Source organism: Onychomys torridus, chromosome 9, assembly GCF_903995425.1.
Source record: "Onychomys torridus chromosome 9, mOncTor1.1, whole genome shotgun sequence".
Classification (NCBI taxonomy): Eukaryota; Metazoa; Chordata; class Mammalia; order Rodentia; family Cricetidae; genus Onychomys; species Onychomys torridus.
The window spans coordinates 4,967,851-4,988,248 of record NC_050451.1 but is presented as its reverse complement, the minus strand read 5'-3'; the positions used below and the strand labels follow the sequence as shown (position 1 = coordinate 4,988,248).

The 20,398-nt window shown below is 51.4% G+C and overlaps 2 protein-coding genes across 2 annotated transcripts in view; one reads left to right on the top strand and one right to left on the bottom strand.

Moving 5' to 3' along the window:
* The window catches only part of Dnah1 (dynein axonemal heavy chain 1), a 60,448-nt gene extending 49,691 nt beyond the window's left edge, over positions 1-10,757 (top strand). The window contains exons 56-77 of the mRNA XM_036198604.1: positions 371-538; positions 623-814; positions 1,006-1,137; positions 1,591-1,716; positions 2,487-2,606; positions 2,716-2,865; positions 2,963-3,123; positions 3,672-3,897; positions 4,028-4,223; positions 4,529-4,680; positions 5,113-5,309; positions 5,530-5,674; positions 5,903-6,061; positions 6,139-6,270; positions 6,829-6,999; positions 7,291-7,470; positions 7,544-7,720; positions 8,233-8,403; positions 8,549-8,679; positions 9,269-9,620; positions 9,869-10,103; positions 10,594-10,757. Coding sequence (XP_036054497.1) covers positions 371-538; positions 623-814; positions 1,006-1,137; positions 1,591-1,716; positions 2,487-2,606; positions 2,716-2,865; positions 2,963-3,123; positions 3,672-3,897; positions 4,028-4,223; positions 4,529-4,680; positions 5,113-5,309; positions 5,530-5,674; positions 5,903-6,061; positions 6,139-6,270; positions 6,829-6,999; positions 7,291-7,470; positions 7,544-7,720; positions 8,233-8,403; positions 8,549-8,679; positions 9,269-9,620; positions 9,869-10,103; positions 10,594-10,715 — 3,795 coding nt within the window. The 3' untranslated portion in view covers positions 10,716-10,757. The remainder of the gene's footprint in view (positions 1-370; positions 539-622; positions 815-1,005; positions 1,138-1,590; positions 1,717-2,486; positions 2,607-2,715; positions 2,866-2,962; positions 3,124-3,671; positions 3,898-4,027; positions 4,224-4,528; positions 4,681-5,112; positions 5,310-5,529; positions 5,675-5,902; positions 6,062-6,138; positions 6,271-6,828; positions 7,000-7,290; positions 7,471-7,543; positions 7,721-8,232; positions 8,404-8,548; positions 8,680-9,268; positions 9,621-9,868; positions 10,104-10,593) is intronic.
* A 476-nt stretch (positions 10,758-11,233) lies between these two features.
* On the bottom strand, positions 11,234-20,395 carry Bap1 (BRCA1 associated protein 1). Its single transcript, XM_036198915.1, has 17 exons — positions 20,196-20,395; positions 20,072-20,101; positions 19,893-19,947; positions 18,635-18,767; positions 18,156-18,275; positions 17,448-17,509; positions 17,233-17,375; positions 16,941-17,019; positions 16,406-16,529; positions 15,768-15,915; positions 15,210-15,391; positions 14,752-14,882; positions 13,760-14,238; positions 13,483-13,643; positions 12,949-13,041; positions 12,777-12,849; positions 11,234-12,522 (listed from the first exon to the last, which is right to left on the bottom strand). Exons 1-17 carry the CDS (start codon positions 20,230-20,232, stop codon positions 12,389-12,391), a joined length of 2,184 nt encoding a protein of 727 aa, XP_036054808.1. The 5' UTR covers positions 20,233-20,395; the 3' UTR covers positions 11,234-12,388.
* Between the last annotated feature and the right edge of the window lie 3 nt (positions 20,396-20,398).

The window sequence follows — 20,398 nt, the reverse complement described above, 5'->3', positions numbered from 1 at the left end:
TTCAGCGAACCCCTCTCCAGTCCAGAAGTTCACTGAATGCCAGTTGCCTGGCCTGCATGGGCTACCCCCTGCCATCACAGTATCATAGCAACTGGACCCCCTCAGGGCTTCCTTAGCCTTCCTCCTGTTCCATTAGATGAGAAATGAGAGATCTGCAGGCCCAGAGACACCCTTCTCAGAGAGGCACCCAATCCAGGAGGGCTCACAGCCTGAGCTCCGATTCCCTTAGCTCTGACCTCTGAGAGCCTGCTAGCAGCTCAGTTCCCAGGCCCATCACCAACAAAGGCAGAACAGAGCATGGGCGTGGGAGGCTCTCCGGCACCTGAGATGTAAGGAAGCAGTGTTCTGAGATCCATGATTTCCACCTCAGGATAACATTGGGGAGGCAGTTATCAAAGCCATCCAGCCATATATTGACAACGAGGAGTTCCAGCCAGCTGCCATTGCCAAGGTGTCCAAGGCCTGCACATCCATCTGCCAGTGGGTGCGCGCCATGCACAAGTACCACTTTGTAGCCAAGGCCGTGGAGCCTAAACGGGTGAGGACTATTCAGAGGTAGTGGGGACCAGCTCCCCTACTCAGGCACTGGCTGAGCACAAGCAGGTCCTCTTTCTGCCTGCAGCAAGCCTTACGGGAAGCCCAGGATGACCTGGAAGTGACCCAGAGGATCCTAGAAGAGGCAAAGCAGCACCTACGTGAAGTGGAAGATGGCATCGCCACCATGCAGGCCAAGTATCGAGAGTGTGTTGCCAAGAAGGAAGAGCTGGAAATGAAGTGCGAGCAGTGTGAGCAACGCCTGGGCCGAGCTGACAAGGTACATGCCCCCTCCACAGAGCCCACAGGCGGGCCCACCGGGAAGAAAAGGACTAGGTGATAGAAGACAATTATGGGCTGGCTCTACCCATCCCCTTCTCAGCAACTGATGGACAGGGCCACAGTGGGCAGAGCCAGCCCCAGACCTCAGCCCAGCCTCCCAGAGTACACTCCACAAGACTGCTTTTACAGCTCATCAATGGACTATCAGATGAAAAGGTTCGCTGGCAGGAGACTGTGGAGAACCTGGAGAACATGCTTGACAACATCTCTGGTGATGTGATGGTGGCTGCTGGCTTTGTGGCCTACCTGGGCCCCTTCACGGTAAAGAGCCCCCACCCTACCCCTGATCAGATTCATCCCACAAAGAGACCCTCCTTTGAGGCCTTACCTCTGTGAGGGCGACCTTTGGAGTACCTCTCCTTCCCTCCCCTATGTAGCATGCAGATGCTGAGCAGGTACACAGCTATGCACACAAGTCAGAAGACCCCCTTGAGAGTAGTAAAAGGCTTGCATCTGTGCCAGACACTGCTCTAAATGCTTTGTTGTGTCCCATTAATCCTCACAGCCATCTTTCGGGAAGACATTGCAGGCATGTCAGCTCTCCTAGACAAGGGTCCATGGTGTGTGGATCCAAGCAGGTCTGGAGTGTCTGTAATGTCTAGCTCTACATAAGAGCTTTGACTTCTGCACGCCTGTGCCAAGCAGTGTTGTGGCTTGAGGTGAGGAGGACACTGTGGCTCTGGTGTGGTGGCCTTAATTTGTACGTCTCTCCAGGGGCAGTACCGCACAACACTGTATGACCAGTGGGTCAAGCAGCTCACGGTTCACCATGTCCCGCACACCTCCAAGCCCACACTGATTGCAACGCTGGGCAACCCGGTGAAGATCCGTTCCTGGCAGGTAACTATCAGGAGATGGCAGGGTGTGCTTCCGGCTGGGCCTAGAGCCTCCTGCCTCCTTTCCACTCCCTTTTCCAAGCCTCACTCATGGACGCCCCCTCCCGGCCCTCCTGGGTGCAGCAAGAGGAGGGTGAGAGAAAAAGAGGAAAGAGCCAGGCCAGGTGTGTCACAGGTGCTAGCAGCTGTAGGGAGAGTTGGGTTTTTTCTTTCTTTCTTTCTTTTCTTTTCTTTTTTTGTTTTGTTTTGTTTTGTTTTGTTTTGTTTTTCGAGACAGGGTTTCTCTGTGTAGCTTTGCGCCTTTCCTGGAACTCACTCTGTAGACCAGGCTGGCCTTGAACTCACATAGATCCACCTGCCTCTGCCTCCTGAGTGCTGGAATTAAAGGTGTGCACCACCACTGCCTGGCTATGGTAGATGTTTCTTAAAATAAAAAATAAAAAAGTCATGTCTGAGCTAGGCCCAAAAGGCAAAGAGAGAGGCCAAGCATGGGCAAATGCAAGAAGGGCCAATGGGACAGGGGTACCATGGAGGTGATGTCACTAAGCAAGTGTGTAGAGGGCACGTGGACAGAAAGGCCCAGCAAAGGAGGAGCAAAAGAGAGTCCTGGAGACAGGACCTTACCCACACTGCCGCCTGTATCCCTCACGTTCCCCATCCAAAGCATACAACAAAGAGGAATCTACATCCAGAACAGAGTTGAGAATAGCTAATGTCCCAGCCAGCTGTGCTCATGTAAGAACCCTGACTCAGCATGACATCTGCTGCCCACAGATCGCTGGCCTCCCCAATGACACTCTATCAGTGGAGAATGGGGTCATCAATCAATACTCCCAGCGTTGGACCCACTTCATTGACCCTCAGAGTCAGGCTAACAAATGGATCAAGAACATGGTAAGCATATCCTCTAATGCTGCCTCCTCAGGCAGGCTCAGCCAATGCTAGGGAAGCCACTGAGCCTTGGGCCGCCTCTAAGCTCCCATAACCCCACTTTCCCCTGCAGGAGAAAGACAATGGGCTAGATGTGTTCAAGTTGAATGACCGTGACTTCCTGCGCAGCATGGAGAATGCCATCCGCTTTGGCAAGCCATGCCTTCTAGAGAATGTAGGTGAGGAGCTGGATCCCGCACTGGAGCCTGTGCTGCTCAAGCAGGTAGGTCTGTCAAGGAAGGGGAGGCTAAGGGCTAGAGGCCTGCACGGGGAGCCATCCACACTCCACCCACAGTGCCCGCCCATCCTGCCTACCACAGACATACAAGCAGCAAGGGAACACGGTGCTGAAGTTGGGAGACACAGTGATCCCCTACCATGAGGACTTCAGGATGTACATTACCACCAAGCTGCCTAACCCTCACTATACACCAGAGATTTCCACCAAACTCACTCTCATCAACTTTACATTGTCACCCAGGTAAGCCTCCACCCAAGAGAACACAAGCATCAGCTGTCCCTTGGCCATCTCTTGGCCATCCCTAAGCTGCAGGACTCAAGAGGTCTGTCTTTCCTGCTTAGCAACCCCATCAGCTTCCTCCCAGGTACTCTGGCATCCCAAGGTTTTCCAGACCCTCCACGGGTCCCTCTTACTTCATTCCCCCTTACACACACACACACACACACACACACACACACACACACACACACACACACACACAGGCCTGCTACATACTAAAGCCTCCATTTGAGTAGCTACAAGCAGTGGGAGGGGAAACAGACACTCTGAAGCCTTCTCTTACTTGATCATTCATAGCCCCCTTTGCCAAAGAAGAACTCAGGATCTAGCTGGCCGACCCCTGCTATTCAAGGTCTCACTGACAGCCATTGGTTTGAAAGCAGCCCTGCATCAGTCCCACAGACTGAGGCTGACAGTGGTAGTGGTGCTGGGCTCTTGATAGCTAAGTGTGGGCTAACACTGATCCCTGGAGTTCCCAGGTGTTAAAGCATGGTCTTCCACCCCGGTAGTGGCCTAGAGGACCAGCTACTGGGCCAGGTAGTGGCTGAGGAACGACCTGATCTAGAAGAGGCCAAGAACCAGCTGATTGTCAGTAATGCCAAGATGCGCCAAGAGCTAAAGGACATTGAAGACCAGATACTGTACCGTCTTAGTTCCTCTGAGGGTAACCCTGTAGATGACATGGAACTTATCAAGGTGCTAGAGGCTTCCAAGATGAAGGCTGCTGAGATCCAGGTTGGGAACTGCCTTCCCACCAACCTGACCCCTCCCCACTTGCCCCCCCAACCCTGCTTCAATCTACCTTCACCTACTGCTCTCTGCAGCCCCCCTGAACCTAACACCTTGCCTTTGCCCCTCTCTCCAGGCTAAGGTCAGGATTGCAGAGCAGACAGAGAAGGACATTGACCTCACGCGCATGGAGTACATCCCTGTGGCTGTCCGCACCCAGATCCTCTTCTTCTGTGTGTCAGACCTGGCTAATGTGGACCCCATGTACCAGTACTCCCTCGAGTGGTTCCTCAACATCTTCCTCTCAGGCATCGCCAACTCAGAGAGGGCAGGTAGCTCTGGCACACTGGCACAATAGGCCCACTTGGAAATGGATGGAACACTTACAGGCACATTTCTATGGTGGAACTCACATATGAGCCCTCATCTCTGTCCACTCTTACATCATACACTCATGATACCAAAGGAGACATCACCTCCCATCCCTACCCTACTTAGAGCCCCTTTACTGGAAACACTAGCTGTCCATGGAGATGCACAGACTACCCTGACAGCTGCTGGGAGACTTTCGAGGCTGGGCTAGACCCTGAGATTCTCTCTTCCATTTCCCCATGCTCTGCCGCCACTTCTCCTGTAGACAACCTGAAGAAGCGCATCAGCAATATCAACCGCTACCTAACCTACAGCCTCTACAGCAATGTCTGCCGCAGCCTCTTCGAGAAGCACAAACTGATGTTTGCCTTCCTGCTCTGCGTCCGTATCATGATGAATGAGGGCAAGATCAACCAGGTGCAGAAGCAGGCAGACAGCTCAGGGACTGTCTGTCTGGGGGTCACCCCACTGTGGGTCTGAGAGCACAGCATAGGTATTACAGGAAAGCCAGGAATAAGGGCACAGTACAATTAAAGAGGACAGAGGTCTTTGGAAATACAATTCCTTGCTTAAACACACCAGGGATCTCTGGGTTATATGGCCTAAATGATGCTATGAACACAGGTCTTCTAAGAGCCTTAAATGTGCTGCTGAGCAGAGAATGTCCCTAGAGAGAAACAATCCTGAGCCTCCCATACTAGTTTAGTCAGGAGCTTCCATGGACCTCATGTCCAAGAAAGGGCAGAAAAGTAGACACTAAGAGTAACCCAGTTTCTCGGGTGAGGTACCTAGAGACACAAAAGAGCTGTCTACAGGGTGTAGGCACCAACTTGACCTGTACTCGGCCAGGCTGAGTGGCGCTACCTCCTGTCTGGAGGCTCCATCCAAACCATGACTGAAAACCCTGCACCAGACTGGCTATCAGACCGAGCCTGGCGAGACATCTTGGCCCTTTCAAACCTGCCAACCTTCACCATGTTCCCGTCTGGCTTCACGAAGCATCTCTCAGAATTCCAGGTCATCTTTGACAGCACGGAGCCTCACCGGTGAGCTGGATCCCAGACTATGCTACTAGGAACACAAGAGAAGACCCCAGAAACAGGCTTGCCCAGAGGCCTTCTCTGAAAAATTACCTAGCACTGCCTTGCACCTCTGGCCAAGACTCCCTGTGCTTCTAGCCCTGGGAAACTCCACCCTTCTGGCAAAGTCCATGGGCCAGTGGTTTCCCATGGGCTGGCTCTCAAGGAGATGTGGGCTTTGTTGCAGGGAACTCTTGCCTGGCATGTGGAACACATACCTGGATGAGTTCCAGAAACTGCTTGTTCTCCGTTGCCTGCGTGGGGACAAGGTTACTAATGCCATGCAGGACTTTGTGGCCAACCACCTGGAACCCCGTTTCATTGAACCCCAGGCAAGTGCTGGTCTCCAGGCAGGGCTGGTATCCTGGGTCTCCAGGACATGGCTGCCTTGAGGATTACCTTTCAGCCCTGTCCAGGCTAGAACTCTTGAACAGGGACAGTCTAGGACCTAGAAGGCCCTTCTGGAACTGCTCCAGGAACCTCAGGAGCCCTTGCCCGTGCCCTGAACCCTGTCTCTCATCAGCCCTGTCTGGTCTCAGCATCTCTCCTTATCCTTCCAGACAGCCAATCTGTCTGTGGTGTTCAAAGAGTCCAACTCCACAACACCTCTCATATTTGTACTGTCACCTGGCACGGACCCTGCCGCTGACCTCTACAAGTTTGCAGAAGAAATGAAGTTCTCCAAGAAGCTCTCTGCCATCTCCCTGGGCCAGGGGCAGGTAAGGGTAAGGCAGGGAAGAAGGAGTAGGCTGGGGAGGATGAGCAGCTGCCCCCACTCCATGTTCCCATCCTACAGGGCCCTCGGGCAGAAGCCATGATGCGCAGCTCCATAGAGAGGGGCAAGTGGGTCTTCTTTCAGAACTGCCACTTGGCACCAAGCTGGATGCCAGCCCTGGAGCGTCTCATCGAGCACATCAATCCTGACAAGGTGTGCCATGCTGCCTGTCATTGGGTCCTTCTCAGTGAAAGAAGTAATTAAACCACCCACCAAGGACCAAAGAGATAGTCCCACAAAGCATGCAATCCAAACCCAGATACACAGCCTATGCACCATGATGCAACTACATTATTCTGGACTGTTGTTGTTTGTTTGTTTTTCAAGACAGGATTCTCTGTGTAACAGCCTTGGCTGTCCTGGAACTCAACTCTGTAGACCAGGCTGGCCTCAAACCCAGAGATCCGCCTGCCTCTGCCTCCCAAGTGCTGGGATTAAAGGCGTGGACCACCACCGCCTGGCTATTCTGGATTATTAACTAGATTATTGGCCCTCCCAGCTGAGTCTCAGGCGATTGGTAACCTCCCTAAGGCTACCCAGCACAGACTGGTGACCCTAGGATTTGCCAAGCTCTGTTCTTAGCCAGTTGTCCACATAGCCGTAGATCCTAACCAATTCAGGGAAGGAGTAAGTCAGGGGTGAGTATGAGTTTCTAGGTAAGAAGGAACCTAAGCCAAGGTCTTGGTGCTCATGAGGTGCTGTGGCCACCAGGTACATCGGGACTTCCGCCTGTGGCTCACCAGCCTCCCCAGCAACAAGTTCCCAGTGTCCATCCTGCAAAACGGCTCCAAAATGACTATTGAACCACCACGTGGTGTCAAAGCCAACCTGCTGAAGTCCTACAACAGCCTCAGTGATGACTTCCTCCACTCCTGCCAAAAGGTGAGGCTCCAGCTGGATGGCTCAGTGGTTAAGACCACTGGTTGCTCTTCCAGAGAACTTAGTTCAGTTCCCAGCATCCACATCAGGCAGTTTACAAGGACCTGGGACTCCAGCTTCATGAGGATCTCATACCTCTGGCCTCTGTGAGCAACAACACTCATGTGCACATACCCACATACTCATACACATAATTGAAAATAATTTTGAATGTTTTAAGTGAGGTACATTCTAAGTTCCTACCTACCCGTTCCATCCCTTCCTCTTATGACCCTATCCCTTTCTGTCCTGCAGGTAGTGGAGTTCAAGTCCCTGCTGCTGTCTCTGTGCTTGTTCCATGGGAATGCACTTGAACGCCGCAAATTTGGGCCCCTGGGCTTCAACATCCCCTATGAGTTCACAGATGGAGACCTGCGCATCTGCATCAGCCAGCTCAAGATGTTCCTAGATGAATATGATGACATCCCCTATAAGGTAGGCAGGAGGCAGACTGGGGGCCACTGACTTGGGGACCTATAATAGGGACCTTTACTCACCTACCACATAGGTTCTCAAGTACACAGCTGGAGAGATCAACTATGGTGGTCGTGTCACGGATGACTGGGACCGCCGCTGTGTCATGAACATCCTAGAAGATTTCTACAACCCTGCTGTGCTCTCCTCTGAGCACAGCTACAGTGACTCTGGCATCTATCACCAAATCCCACCCACCTATGACCTCAATGTGAGTCCACCCAGGGGGCCACAGGGGTTCCTGGAGTCCCATGGAACCTTGATACAGAGGACAGTAGAAAGGAGGTATAGCCCTGCCCTCCAGAACACCTTTCTAGTGGAAATCCCATGCCACAGCAAGTCACATCCAGTGGAGACCAGCTTCTGTAGGGGGAGGTAAACCCTGCCTCACCCATTCCAAGTATCACTGTGTTATGGTAATGCACACTACATGTGGGGTAGGGACACTCTAAAGATATACTTCTAGGGTAATGGGGAAAGCATCCTGAACTGAGGCTAGGTTAGGTGAGTGCCAGTACCTGTGGCAAGAGGGAGCATGTTAGGTTTGAGCAGCTGGAAAGAGAGGCAAGGAGAGGAATGGCAGTAAATGGCTGAGAGGAAAGCAATAGCCATGATCTGCAGCATCACAGAGACCATCTCAGTTCTAGAAACAACAGGAAGGCGAACCGGGAAGGAAGGCTGCAGAGCAAGCCAAGGCCTTCATTCAGCCTTCTTGCTTCCTAGGGCTATCTCTCCTACATCAAGAGCCTTCCACTCAATGACATGCCTGAGATTTTCGGTCTGCATGACAATGCCAACATCACCTTTGCCCAGAATGAGACTTTCGCCCTATTCAGTGCTATTCTCCAGCTGCAGCCCAAATCATCCTCTGTGGGCGGCCAGAGCCGGGAGGAGGTGGGTAGTATAGTAGAGGGAGAGGGTCAAGGTCTGGGCAAGGCCAGGCTGCCCCATCCTGCCTGCACCTGTGAACAGAACTCTTGAAGTAAAATCCTGCGTGGCTAAGGGTAGCCAGCCTCATCCCATCTTTTTGTCCCTACAGTTAGTAGAAGATGTGGCTCAGGACATTCTGTTCCAGATCCCTGAGCCTATTGACTTGCAAGATGTGATAAGCAAATACCCTGTGCTATATGAGGAGTCAATGAACACAGTGCTGGTACAAGAGGTCATTAGGTAATTTCTTGCCCACTTTAGCCAACCCAGTCAGGGGCCACTGTGTCATAGAGAAATGACAACAGGTGCTATTAGCCAGCTGTCATGCTAAGTACTAAACATCTGTCTTCTAATCCAGCTGCTTATTTCCATTGTATTTATTTTTTTAAGATTTTATTTATTTATTTATTTATTTATTTATTTATTTATTTATTCATTCATTCATTCATTATGTGTACAGTGCTCTGTCTGCATATATACCTGAAGGCCAGAAGAAGGCACCAGATCTCATTACAGATGGTTGTGAGCCACCATGTGGTTGCTGGGAATTGAACTCAGAACCTCTGGAAGAACAGCCAGTGCTTCTAACCACTGAGCCATCTCTCCAGCCCTTATTTCCATTTTATAGAGGAATAAACTGAGGCCCCAAGAAGGTTGACTGTCTTAAATCACATATTTAGTAAGGACCAGTGCTGGGATTGTACCCAGAATGCCTCACCCACTTCTGCAGTTAGCTTGTCTGTCATTGTCTATGGTCCCAGATGGAAGGGCATAGGGACTGCCTGCCACAGATCCCCATCCCACTAATACCTTTCCACTGCCCCCACAGGTACAACAAGCTCCTAGTGGTGATCACACAGACACTTAGTGACATGCTCAAGGCACTCAAGGGGCTAGTGGTAATGTCCTTAGAGCTGGAGCTGATGTCCACCAGCCTGTACAACAACACTGTGCCCGAGCTCTGGAACTCCAAGGCCTACCCATCACTCAAGCCACTGGCTTCATGGATCATGGACCTGCTGAAGCGCCTGAACTTTGTGGAGTGCTGGATCAAGGATGGCATTCCACCTGTCTTCTGGATCAGTGGCTTCTTCTTCCCTCAGGCTTTCCTAACGGGCACTCTGCAGAACTTTGCCCGAAAATTCATCATCTCTATCGACACTATCACCTTTGACTTCAAGGTCTGAACACAGGTGGGGGGAGGGGTGCACTGTGGCCATAATTACCTCAAAGTTGGAGCAATCCTGAATAGGAAGTAAAAAGACCAGGAGCCCCAAAGTTATTCAGAGGGGCAGAGGGCAGACTACAGGCCACAGATTAAAATGGCAGATAGGTGATGGGCAGGCAGCAGCTTTCAGGAGGGAATTTGTGCCCCCTGATGTAAATCTTAACCTTGCTTCCAATGTGGGTGCCCATGTGCCCAACACAGGTGATGTCCAGGACACCATCAGAAATTGAGGAAAGGCCCGAAATAGGGTGCTATATCCATGGACTGTTCCTGGAAGGTGCTCGCTGGGACCCCTTGGATTTCCAGCTGGCTGAGTCACGGCCCAAAGAGCTGTATACAGAGATGGCTGTTATCTGGCTCTTGCCAATAGCCAATCGAAAGGTTGAAAACCAGGACTTCTACCTGTGCCCCATCTACAAGACTCTGACCCGTGCTGGTAAGGCAAACCAAGGCAGGCAATCTACACTATAGGTGGAAGTCTGGTCAGTTTACAAGGATCCAGGTTAGCTGCTCAGGAAAGCTGATGGAGGTTTGGGCCAGTCCAGAGACCAATGCAAGTCAGCGTTTAGGGCCTTAAGTCCTTGCCTGCTTGCCTGACTCCTTAGTACATCCTAGGAGCCTACGGGCCCCTACTTCCACCAGGGGCTCAGAGGAAGAACTGAGGCCAAAACCAGGGACGAGTCAGTGCTGGGCTCAACAGGGACTGAGAGGGGTGGTAGCACTTCATCCTCAGGGCCATAACTCTAGGCAGGCCTGAGCCTTGATCAGATCAAGTCACCAAGGAGCCTTTGGGGCCCTGGTCCCTTCCTATTCCCAACTCAAGTCTGTCAAACTCACTGTTTATGTTTATGCTCTCCCCCTAATCCAGCCCTTCTTTAGTGGTGACAGGGTATAACCTAACTGTCCCTCTTTCTTGCCTGCTTCAGGAACATTGTCAACCACAGGCCACTCAACCAACTACGTCATTGCTGTGGAGATCCCCACTGACCAGCCTCAGCGACACTGGATAAAGCGTGGTGTAGCCCTCATCTGTGCCCTGGATTACTAGACCCAGTTGGAAGGGCCAAGGTTATTAAAAGGTTTCCAATAAGTCCTGCTGTGCCTTGGCTGTGTACATGAGGCCCCATCTACAGGACCACTGTAGAGGGAAAGGGGTAGATATAAGAGTCTCAGTAGGGAACAGTCAGTAAGGGAAAGGGGGTCAGAGGCAGCTCTGGCCTGCTGTACCTATCCAAATGCAGTAAGGGATGAGACATACAACCTCTCAGGCCCTAGTGCCCCTCAAAGAATTCACCAGGAAGATCTATTGGCAGCCTTGCCTTGATCCAGGGCTCCAGAACCTTTCAGGTTCAAAGCCATTAGATCTGGTGAAAGCCGAGCATTTTCACCTCAGTATACCTTGTCCATAGCCCATCTGAAACATTCCCCTCAGTGTAGGCCCTGAATCCCATTTCTGGCCCAGGAATACGTACTGCCTTGCTATCATCAACAGAGCTTTGGGCCGGAGACTAGCCTCTCATTCCACCACACCCCAGCCTATAGTCCCGCAAGACAGCAAGCAGAGGATCACTTATTAGCACACTTTTATTCACTCACTTATCCAATATTTACAGAACTAGTGGGGTAAGACTGCTGCACCATCTCCCCCACAGTTACTATATACAGATAAAGGGCCTGCTTGGATCCCCTAAATCTAGCAGAGGGCACAGGGCTGTTTGGGGCTGGAGCTTGAAGCAGTGCTGTGCTTACTACACCTTGTCATCAAGCCCTCTGGGAACACAGGCGTTCTAACTCATCTTGACCCTGTCCCCTGCCCTGAGTACCTTGCAAGAGGCCAAGGAAGCTGGTACAGTAGGGAGAATTGAGTGGTACCAGTTTCGTTCAAGCAGCCCTGTCTCTAATATCCCTAAAAGGAGGGAGACATGGTAATACTGAGGGGCTGGGCAGAGGCTCCTCTGAACCCCAGAAACAGAGATTAGGAGCCCAAGGTAGGCCCATAGCCAGGGCCACAACACTGAAGACGAAGAGCCCCAGAGCCTTGCTTTGACAGCATTAGCAAGTCTGGATGGAAGTAGGAGTCTGCATGCCACTGGGACAATTCAACACTTCTCTCCACTATAGCTGTGGGACCCCGGTAGGCTGTGCATCCTACTAGGACACCCCATATCCATTCTAGCTCAGCAGCCAGGTCCCTGAGTTTGGCTCTCTCCCAAGAGGAATAAAGAGTAGGCCAAGCTTCCTCACAACAAGGACAGGCTAGTAGCTGGGGCTGGAGCACCAGGGCCAATGCCTTCTCAGTTTCCCAGCTGGGACCCTGGTGTCATCCCCAGCAGGATGACAGCTGCTGGGAGAGAAAGCAGAGTCAGGAAGCTGGCCATAATACAGTGGCAAGAGGGGCAAGAGCCCAAAAACCAGACTTCTCCAATAGGTAAAATGTATATCCTGCTGCCCAGGCAACAAGGCCAGGTCCTGCTGCTGCTCCATAGATGGTTAGAGGCCACAGCACCCTCCAGTTTCAACTGCTGCTTCCTGAGCATTATAGGGCTGACTTGCCCCTGCCAGGCCACAGAGTATATGCAGGACATACAGCTTATTCCCACTCCCAGGGCCTGAGCTCTGGCTGAACTACTCAGTAATACTAGGAAAAGAAGAGTGGGACAGGGAGGAGCCCTGGTGAGGGCCTTGCGGCAAGAGAGGCTGCAGAATCAGGGCCAGAGGTCCTCACTGGCGTTTGGCCTTGTAGGGCCGAGAGCGTTTCCGCCGGTCAGGCTTCCGCTGCTTGTGAAGCCGACCAATGCTGACCCCTTGGCGGCGCCGCACAGAGATGTTCTGTTCCACTAGGTTGGCCAGCATACCTGTGTAAAGTAGAAACTCCTTAGTAGGTGGCTGGCTTCTAAGTTCCTTGTCCGACCAGCCTCAGAATTCTTTTTGTTGTTGTTGTTGGAGCTGAGGACCGAACCCAGGGCCTTGAGCTTGCTAGGCAAGAGCTCTACCACTGAGCTAAATCCCCAGCCCCTCAGAAGAATTCTTGAAGGGGTGTGCGTGAGGAGTTTGGGGGACAAGACCCTCAGCAGGTAGGACAATGAAGACATTCTAGGAACCCCCTCACCTTCCTGAGCCAGCATGGATATGAAGGTACAGATAAACTCATCATAGTTGTGGGTCCTTCGCTGGTCATCAATCTGTAGAAAAGAAGGCACATGAGGACACCAGAGCTCATCTTCTCTGAGTAACTGTCCTTGGGAGAGGGCAGAGGAACAGACAATAGAGGGATCACCCACCTTGAACTTCTTCCTCTTCTCCACCTCCTCCTTGAGACAAGCCTCATAGTTTGCAATCTCCGCTTCTACACACTTTAGTAGTGCCAGCAGTTCCTGCCAGAACCCAACATTATACCTTGGGGGTCTGACTAGCCCCAAAGCTCCATCACCAAAAAGCAGCAAGAAGCAAGGGTGAATAGCCATAGTCCATGGGGCTACTGAGGCCAACCAACCCAGAAAAGCAATCAGGCACCTGGCTCTAGTCACCAACTTTCACAACAAAATTCCAATCAAGAACCACCCAATACCAGCCAGGTGTGTTGGCTCATGCCTTTAATCACGGCAAGCAGATCTCTATGAGTTCAAGGCCAGCCTGATCTACAAATCAAGTTCCAGGACAGCAAGAGCTCCTACATAGAGAAATTCTGTCTCAAAAAACAAAACAAAACAAAACAAAAACAAAACAAAAACAAAAACAAAAACAAAAAAACCAATACCCAGGGAGTAAGCCCTGGGTCTTTCCCTCTGCTAGGAAAAGAAAACTGAGAGATTCACCTTAGGTGAATACTTCTCTCCACTCAAGGGCTCACTGGACCTGTTCATCCCAGACTTGTCTCTGCTATCTGTGGCTTCCACAAGCTCCTTCTCCTCTAGGTTGCTGGACCCCTGGTTGCCTTGGCTTGATCTGGTAGAAGGTGAGGAACCCTTTCCACCCTCTGAAAGAGGACATAAAAGGATGCATCAGAGACCATGATACTTCTATCGTCACCTGGCCACCTCCCTCCTTCTCCTCGGGTGCACCAAGTGGTCAGTGAGGCAGCCCAAGGCCCACCTGTGAGCGTCAGGGGACTCAGTACACCATCTTCAGCAAGGTGCAACAGTCCTGTGCTAATGACAGGACCCAGGTCACGCACAGCACGGTTGTAGCGCATGCAGTCAACACGCAGAATGCTGTCATCTTCTCCAAAAAGCACCTTGGAGATGTGAGAGGTGACAGGGCTGGAGGGCCGTGTTGGGTTGGCCGAGCGGATGGGCGAGCGCAAGGGTGAGTTGAAAGCACTGCCAATCTCAGAGGCTGTGTCTGTGCTCTCATTGCTAGGGGTGGGTGAAGGCTGCGAGTGTGTGGGCACAGCCACAGCTGGACTCCCAGCCCCACTGCTAGTCTTGATGGACAGAGGAATTGACAGGTCTTTCTGAGACTCCTGGAGCTTCTCAGTTAAGACATTGATGGTGTTGGGCTGTAGCACTGACAGCTGCCCATCTGAAGAATTGCTCAACGATCCTGGCTTCCCTGTCCCCTTCCGCTTGTATCTGTGGGGTCCAATAAGAGGTAAAAAGAGGGAATGGACCAGGTGACCACACCCAGCAGTATGGCTCAAATATATCCTCTTCTCCCCAAGCCAATCTGGAAGCTCCTTACACTTGGTCCAAGCAATCTGACCAGCGATGGCACCCTAAGTGCCACAGTGTAGACAGGTGGCCTCAAAGGACCTGTTCTATTCTAGCTACCTCACTTCTAACCTCCAACAAAAACTGCCATCCTACTCAATAAATTATTGCTCCAACCTCTTCTCCTACCCAATTCCTTGAGGTCCGGCTGAAAGATCACCAACAAGACATGTCTTGATTCATGGTAAGATGCTTACCTCCCCTTAAACCCACAAGTTCCTGAAGACTTGGGGTTAGCCCCTCAGGCAAGTCCCCTCCAAAGCCTTACATTCTCTAAGTGCCTCATGTTCTCTGTGGAAATGCCTTCTCAGATTCAGGGTGGAATACTCAGAACAGGACCTGAGGCTCCCAAAGCTTTTCAGAGCTGGGACTGACCTGATGGCAGAACTGGTGTTTTGCACATCCTCCTCCTCATCCTCATAGTCATCTTCATCATCAGAGTACTGTTGGGGTGGTCGGACCGGAACTCGGCTGCGGCCCACACCTGCCGCCAGATCTTCTTCCTCCTAGGGCAGACAAGAACAGTAATGAAAAGGGCTACAGAATGGCATTGCAGCTAGGGAGGAGGTAACTTGGCTCTCTCTCAGTTGTGCAAAGCGCTTCTGAAAGAAACAGAATGCCCTGCCACATGGTTTTGTGTTACCAGGAGAAACCATCCCATACAGAACCAAGGAGTATGCCCAAAAAGCTCTCTTGGCTACCTTAAGGGCATGCTATTGTGCTATGGGGGGGCCTATCAGTATTAGGAGACTAATCATCAATGCCCAAGGAGAGTCAAAGAATAACACTGAGGACCCAACACTGTGGCCTCTGCCAAGGTGCTTCCATCTTACCTGCATAGGGGATTTGGCATAATTGTGATTGTCTAGAAAGGCTGGCAGCCGCTGGACAATAGGAGCAGGGTTTGGGGGAACCCCATTGAGGCTCCCTGGAGGTTTCACCACCAGCTTAGATTTGCTGGGAGGACTGTGGGTCGGAACTTGTGGGCATGAACCAGCCACCTCCTCTGCACCATCTGAGACAAGGCAGAGTTTAGACAGGACATTCAGTTCGATCCTTAAGAAAAGCCTACAGTCTCCCCAATCCTACAGTTGTTTCCCCAGTGGGGGGGGGGTGGGGGTAGGGCAACAAGAAAGGCAGCCTATAGAGAAAATAACAAGTGGGGGAGGGCAATATAGAGGGACAGGGGTTCAAGGTCATACATGGTAGTCCCTTACAGATGTCATTTAAGAAAAGCTCTCTCTACGGTCCCTTGGTGTTTCGAGAGGAAAGCTTCAGGTACTGGGATTTCAGACCTCCTGCTCAAGCCCCTGCACCACTGCCAAAGTACCTTCTAGAAGTGCTTGGGCCTCCCATGTCAAGCTATCCTAGATGGTTGAGGCCTCAAGTACCTGTGTGAGCGCACTCAGAGGCCGCTGGGGCCCTGCCTGCCTCCAGCCCGATAGGGGACTTGCTGCTTGCTGGCTTGGTCTCCTCAGGCAGTTGTGACTCTTGAGATTTGTGGGTCTGAATCAGCTCCGGCTGTGTTACTCTAATCAGCTTTAAAACAGAACTCAAAGCTTAGAGGAGAAGGAGTAGAACCAGGTTTCCATGTTAGACAGCTAAGGGCCTTGACCCTACTCATTCATTTATTTACTGGAAAATAAAAAGGCCAAACCACAGCTTCTTTTTAGAAGCTTCCTACCCTAAGTTTTGCCACCCTTACAAAGGAAGCAAAGGAAAGAAATGGTCAGTTAAGGGGCTGGAGAGATGACTCAGAAGTTAAGAGCACTGACTGCTCTTCCAGAGGTCCTGAGTTCAATTCCCAGCAACCGCATGGTAGCTCACAACCATCTGTAATAAGGTCTGGTGTTCTCTTCTGGTTGATTATACATGCTATATACATAATAAATAAATAAATCTTTTTAAAAAAATGGTCAGTTAAAACCTGGATCTATAAGACAGTGATTTGGAAAGTAGAGATAGATGCTACAGTGTAAGAGAGATGGGAGTCATTGGGTTGACATGGCCAGGCAGGAGGCCCACTTACCTGCTGCAGGGCCTCCAGGACTGTTTGTCGGTTCACCTTCAATACATGTAGCCTGGCCTCATACTTAATCCTGCGGTCAGGCACCACGGCCATCAGGTTGAAGCGTATGTCATGGTAGGGTTCCCTACAGTCACAGTGACAGCCATCAGAGAAATTCCCACCCAAGCCCTACTGTCAGATTGAGGCAAGTATCTTGTAGTTGTAGGCATAGGCCTCACTCCAATAGGCAGGCAGCAGACAGCCACATACCCAGAAATCTGAGCTGTACCTTTCCATATGAGGGCCTGTCAGGAAGTGAGTCAGCACACCCGTGCTACCCAGGCCTCCCTGCTCCCCAAAGGCTTGCCCCTCCTTGAGCCTCGCCCAGAGCAGGCCACAGGCAATCCAGGCAGGAAGGCAAGAAGTTAGAAGCCCAAGACCCAGGCCTGATCTTGCCAGATATACCATGTGGTCTTACAATTTACAGATCATCTCTCTTTCCCGCCCAAAGGAGACATAGTTCCAGAAGGAAACAGGGCAAACTGAAGGTCCTTACCCTGCAGTAGCAAGGCCGATTCGTTCCATGATGACCCGTCGAGCTTTATCTGTCCACTCCTCATCCTCTCCCCAGGGCCCTAGGGGAGAACAAGATGAGGAATCAGCAGGTGGGAAACGCTGAGATGGGGTGACCAGGGAAGAGAAGGAAAACAGATTAGTGTGGATGAGCCAGGTCCAAGCTGGTCACATAACTCGGTGCTACTAAGTCTCAAGAACCTAAGGGCCCTGAGACCCAGATAACTAGAAGGAAGCACGACAAATCCAGCAGGCCCCTTCCACAGGATGCCTACCATGATCAATAGGGTAGACTTTCAAGCCATCCAATTCAAAGAGCCGCCCTGTAATAGGCACATAGCTGACAAAGTGGAATGCCTCCATGGTCCGCACTGCACTGAGACCATTCTGCTTCTCAGGAAGGTGACGTGGTTCTGGCCTGGAAAAGGACAAAGTCAGAGACATCCTCCACCACCCTTATCCCCTATTGGCAGCCACAGCTCTCACCTACCTGGCATGGCTATTATGTGCCTTGGCCAGCTCAGGAGCATTGCCAATTGCATATCCTTTGCTCTAAGAAGAAAATAAGACTATATAAGAACAGATTTTTTTTTGGGGGGGGGGGGTTCGAGACAGTTTCTCTGTGTAGCTTTGCACCTTTCCTGGATCTCGCTCTACAGACCAGGCTGGCCTCGAACTTACAAAGATCTGCCTGCCTCTGCCTCCCGAGTGCTGGGATTAAAGGCATGCGCCACCACCGCCCGGCAAGAACAGATTCTTAGGTGAGCCTCTGGGTAAGAGCAGAGTTCCAGAGAGCAGGTTTAGAGGGATTCCAGGAATCTCAAACTTTCCTACAGGGCTAGTAGTGGCAGACAAGAGCATAGGACCTCCCAAAGGGATGGGCCATACTGGCTTTGCACAGTAATCAGTGGCTACTGGGGAGCAACACCGCCTGCTACAAAAAGTCACAAGAGAAAAGGTTCTGACATCGGTGACTTAAGTCTCTTCCTTCTCTACTTCCATCAACTCCTTTCTTAAAACAGCGAAGCCTAAAATCAACTACCTTCCACATTATTTATCAATCAAATAGACATTAATTGTCATTTGAAAAAGAAAAGGCCAAACAGTACCAAATATTACGTGGTAGCATTAACAATGGCTCTGAGGATCAGATGTGCCCAGCCAGCTGTGAGCCATGATTTAAGGCAATACAGCATACCTCTGGACTGAAGCCTTTGGTGAAATCCTTCATTCGACTCAGGGTGGGCCCCAGATCCACATTGCTGCAATTCAGAAGCACGCTCAGCAAGGCATGAGTGGCACAAGAGTTGGGAATCAGCTGTAAATCAAAAACAGTCACTCGTATACCCTTCACTCACCCTTTACCCCACCCTTCCCCAAGCCGTCATTCACTGAGAAGACTGAAAAGAAGGCCAATAACCCCTATCAGTTTCCTTTGTCTTGCTGTCTTTACTCATGTAACACAGATCAACTAAGTGCCAAGAATCTAGGGCATGGAGACTATCCTGAGATGCTGAAAGAGCTGGGTTCTGTCTGCCATGGGGTCCTGCAACAGCCACTCTTACTACCCATCTAGCCCTTCTCCCTGCTCCCCACTGTCACCTTCCAGCAAAACCACTAACAACATAAACAAAACAGAACATCCCGCCCTTCCAACAAGCTCAGAACTCAGCAGACCTGGTGGGCAAAGAACATGTTATTCACAATATCATCATCGATCACTGACGTATCGTCCACCAATGTAGAAACCTTTCGTCGGGACCTGCGTTCTTCGATCCATTTGAACAGGAAGATAAATCCATAAACAGGCCTAAAGCAGGAAGAGGCAGATGACGATCAGCATCCCCTTCTTTCTCTCCCTAATCTTCTGCACTGGAGTGCTATTGCTCTGAGCCCATCACTCGTACCAATACTGTATCCAATATGGCTCTGAGACCTCACACCCAGAAGCCTATCACAGGCAATCAAATGTGAGCTTGATACTCCGAAACCCCACTCAGCCTCATGAAGTCTAGGCAAAAGAAGAAGAAAATCTGGAACCGGTGGCCCAGGACAGAGCAAGGTGAAATCACCACATAAGGCACAAAAGTTCTGATGAGAAGTATCAATTCTCATTTGTGGACCTCAGCCTCAAGCACTAAAACTAGGGACACATATGAACTCCAGGAAATGAAAGTAAACTTCTTGGATCATTACTGTTAGCAGGTTTCTCTATTCCACAGATCACCAAACAAGAACCTGAGTTTAGGCACCTGAAAGGGACCTTGTCACACCAACCAATCAATATAAGGCAACTCTTGTTTAGTTTTGTTGAGACACGGCCTCACTATGTAGCCCAGGCTGGCCTCAAACTCAGATATGCCTGCCTCTGTTTTCCGAGCCCTGGGATTAAAGGGACACATACCCCTCATGGTCAGGACAAATTTTGTGTGGTGATGAAAGGCACAGCTCATGTGGTATTGTAATTAACGGATTGCACACAAAAAAGGCACTGTGCAACCGGAGGTTTCTCACTGCAAAACCAGAAAAGGCAGCTGAATTGTACTCCAAGAGTGGTTAGGGTTAAAAGGTGGACTACTACTTCCTAAGGGGAAGCGCTGAGGTGAAGACTGGAAATTAAAAAAAAAAAAAAAAAAATGTCAGCCGGGCGGTGGTGGCGCACGCCTTTAACCCCAGCACTCGGGAGGCAGAGCCAGGCGGATCTCTGTGAGTTCGAGGCCAGCCTGGGCTACAGAGTGAGTACCAGGAAAGGCGCAAAGCTACACAGAGAAACGGTCTCGAAAAAAAAAAAAATAGCCCAAGGAGGACACCCACAAAGAGTGAAGCTTTCTTATGTGAATCTTATACAACTTGGGTCTTCTAACACTGCCTCCCTTGAAGGGGTACTATCTCCTGCCCTTCCCCAGCCCTCCGGAGGCAAGGACCCGGCACTCACCCCTGGCATTTACTCTGAAGATCGTAGATCTCCTCCACTTGCACCCCTTTGACACCTACGACCAGGAAAGAAGAAGTCGGCAGGCAGCCCCCCGCCCCAGGCTCTGCAGCGAGAACTCAGGGAGCACGCCTCACACACACCCCAACAGCCAGGTCCCAAAGGTCAGGGGCGGGTCTTACCGAAATCTTCCACCAGGAGGGTGAAGAGGCCTGGGTGGGACAAGAGGAGGAGGGATTGTCAGGCAGGCGCGTCCGGGACCCATCCGGCCTCCCCAGCCCCCGGCCCGCCGGGGCCCCTCCGTACCCGGGTCACTCTCCAGCTCCAGCCAGCCCTTATTCATCTTCCCACGGGGCGGCCCCTCAGCGCCATGTCCAGGCCCTGCCAACCCCGCGCCGCTCCCAATGGGAGCGCCCACCGCCCTCCGGGCTCCTCAGCCCCACACAGACAACGGGCCGCGCCGCGTCACAAGCCCGCGCCGGGAGTAGACGTCATCATCCCACGACGAC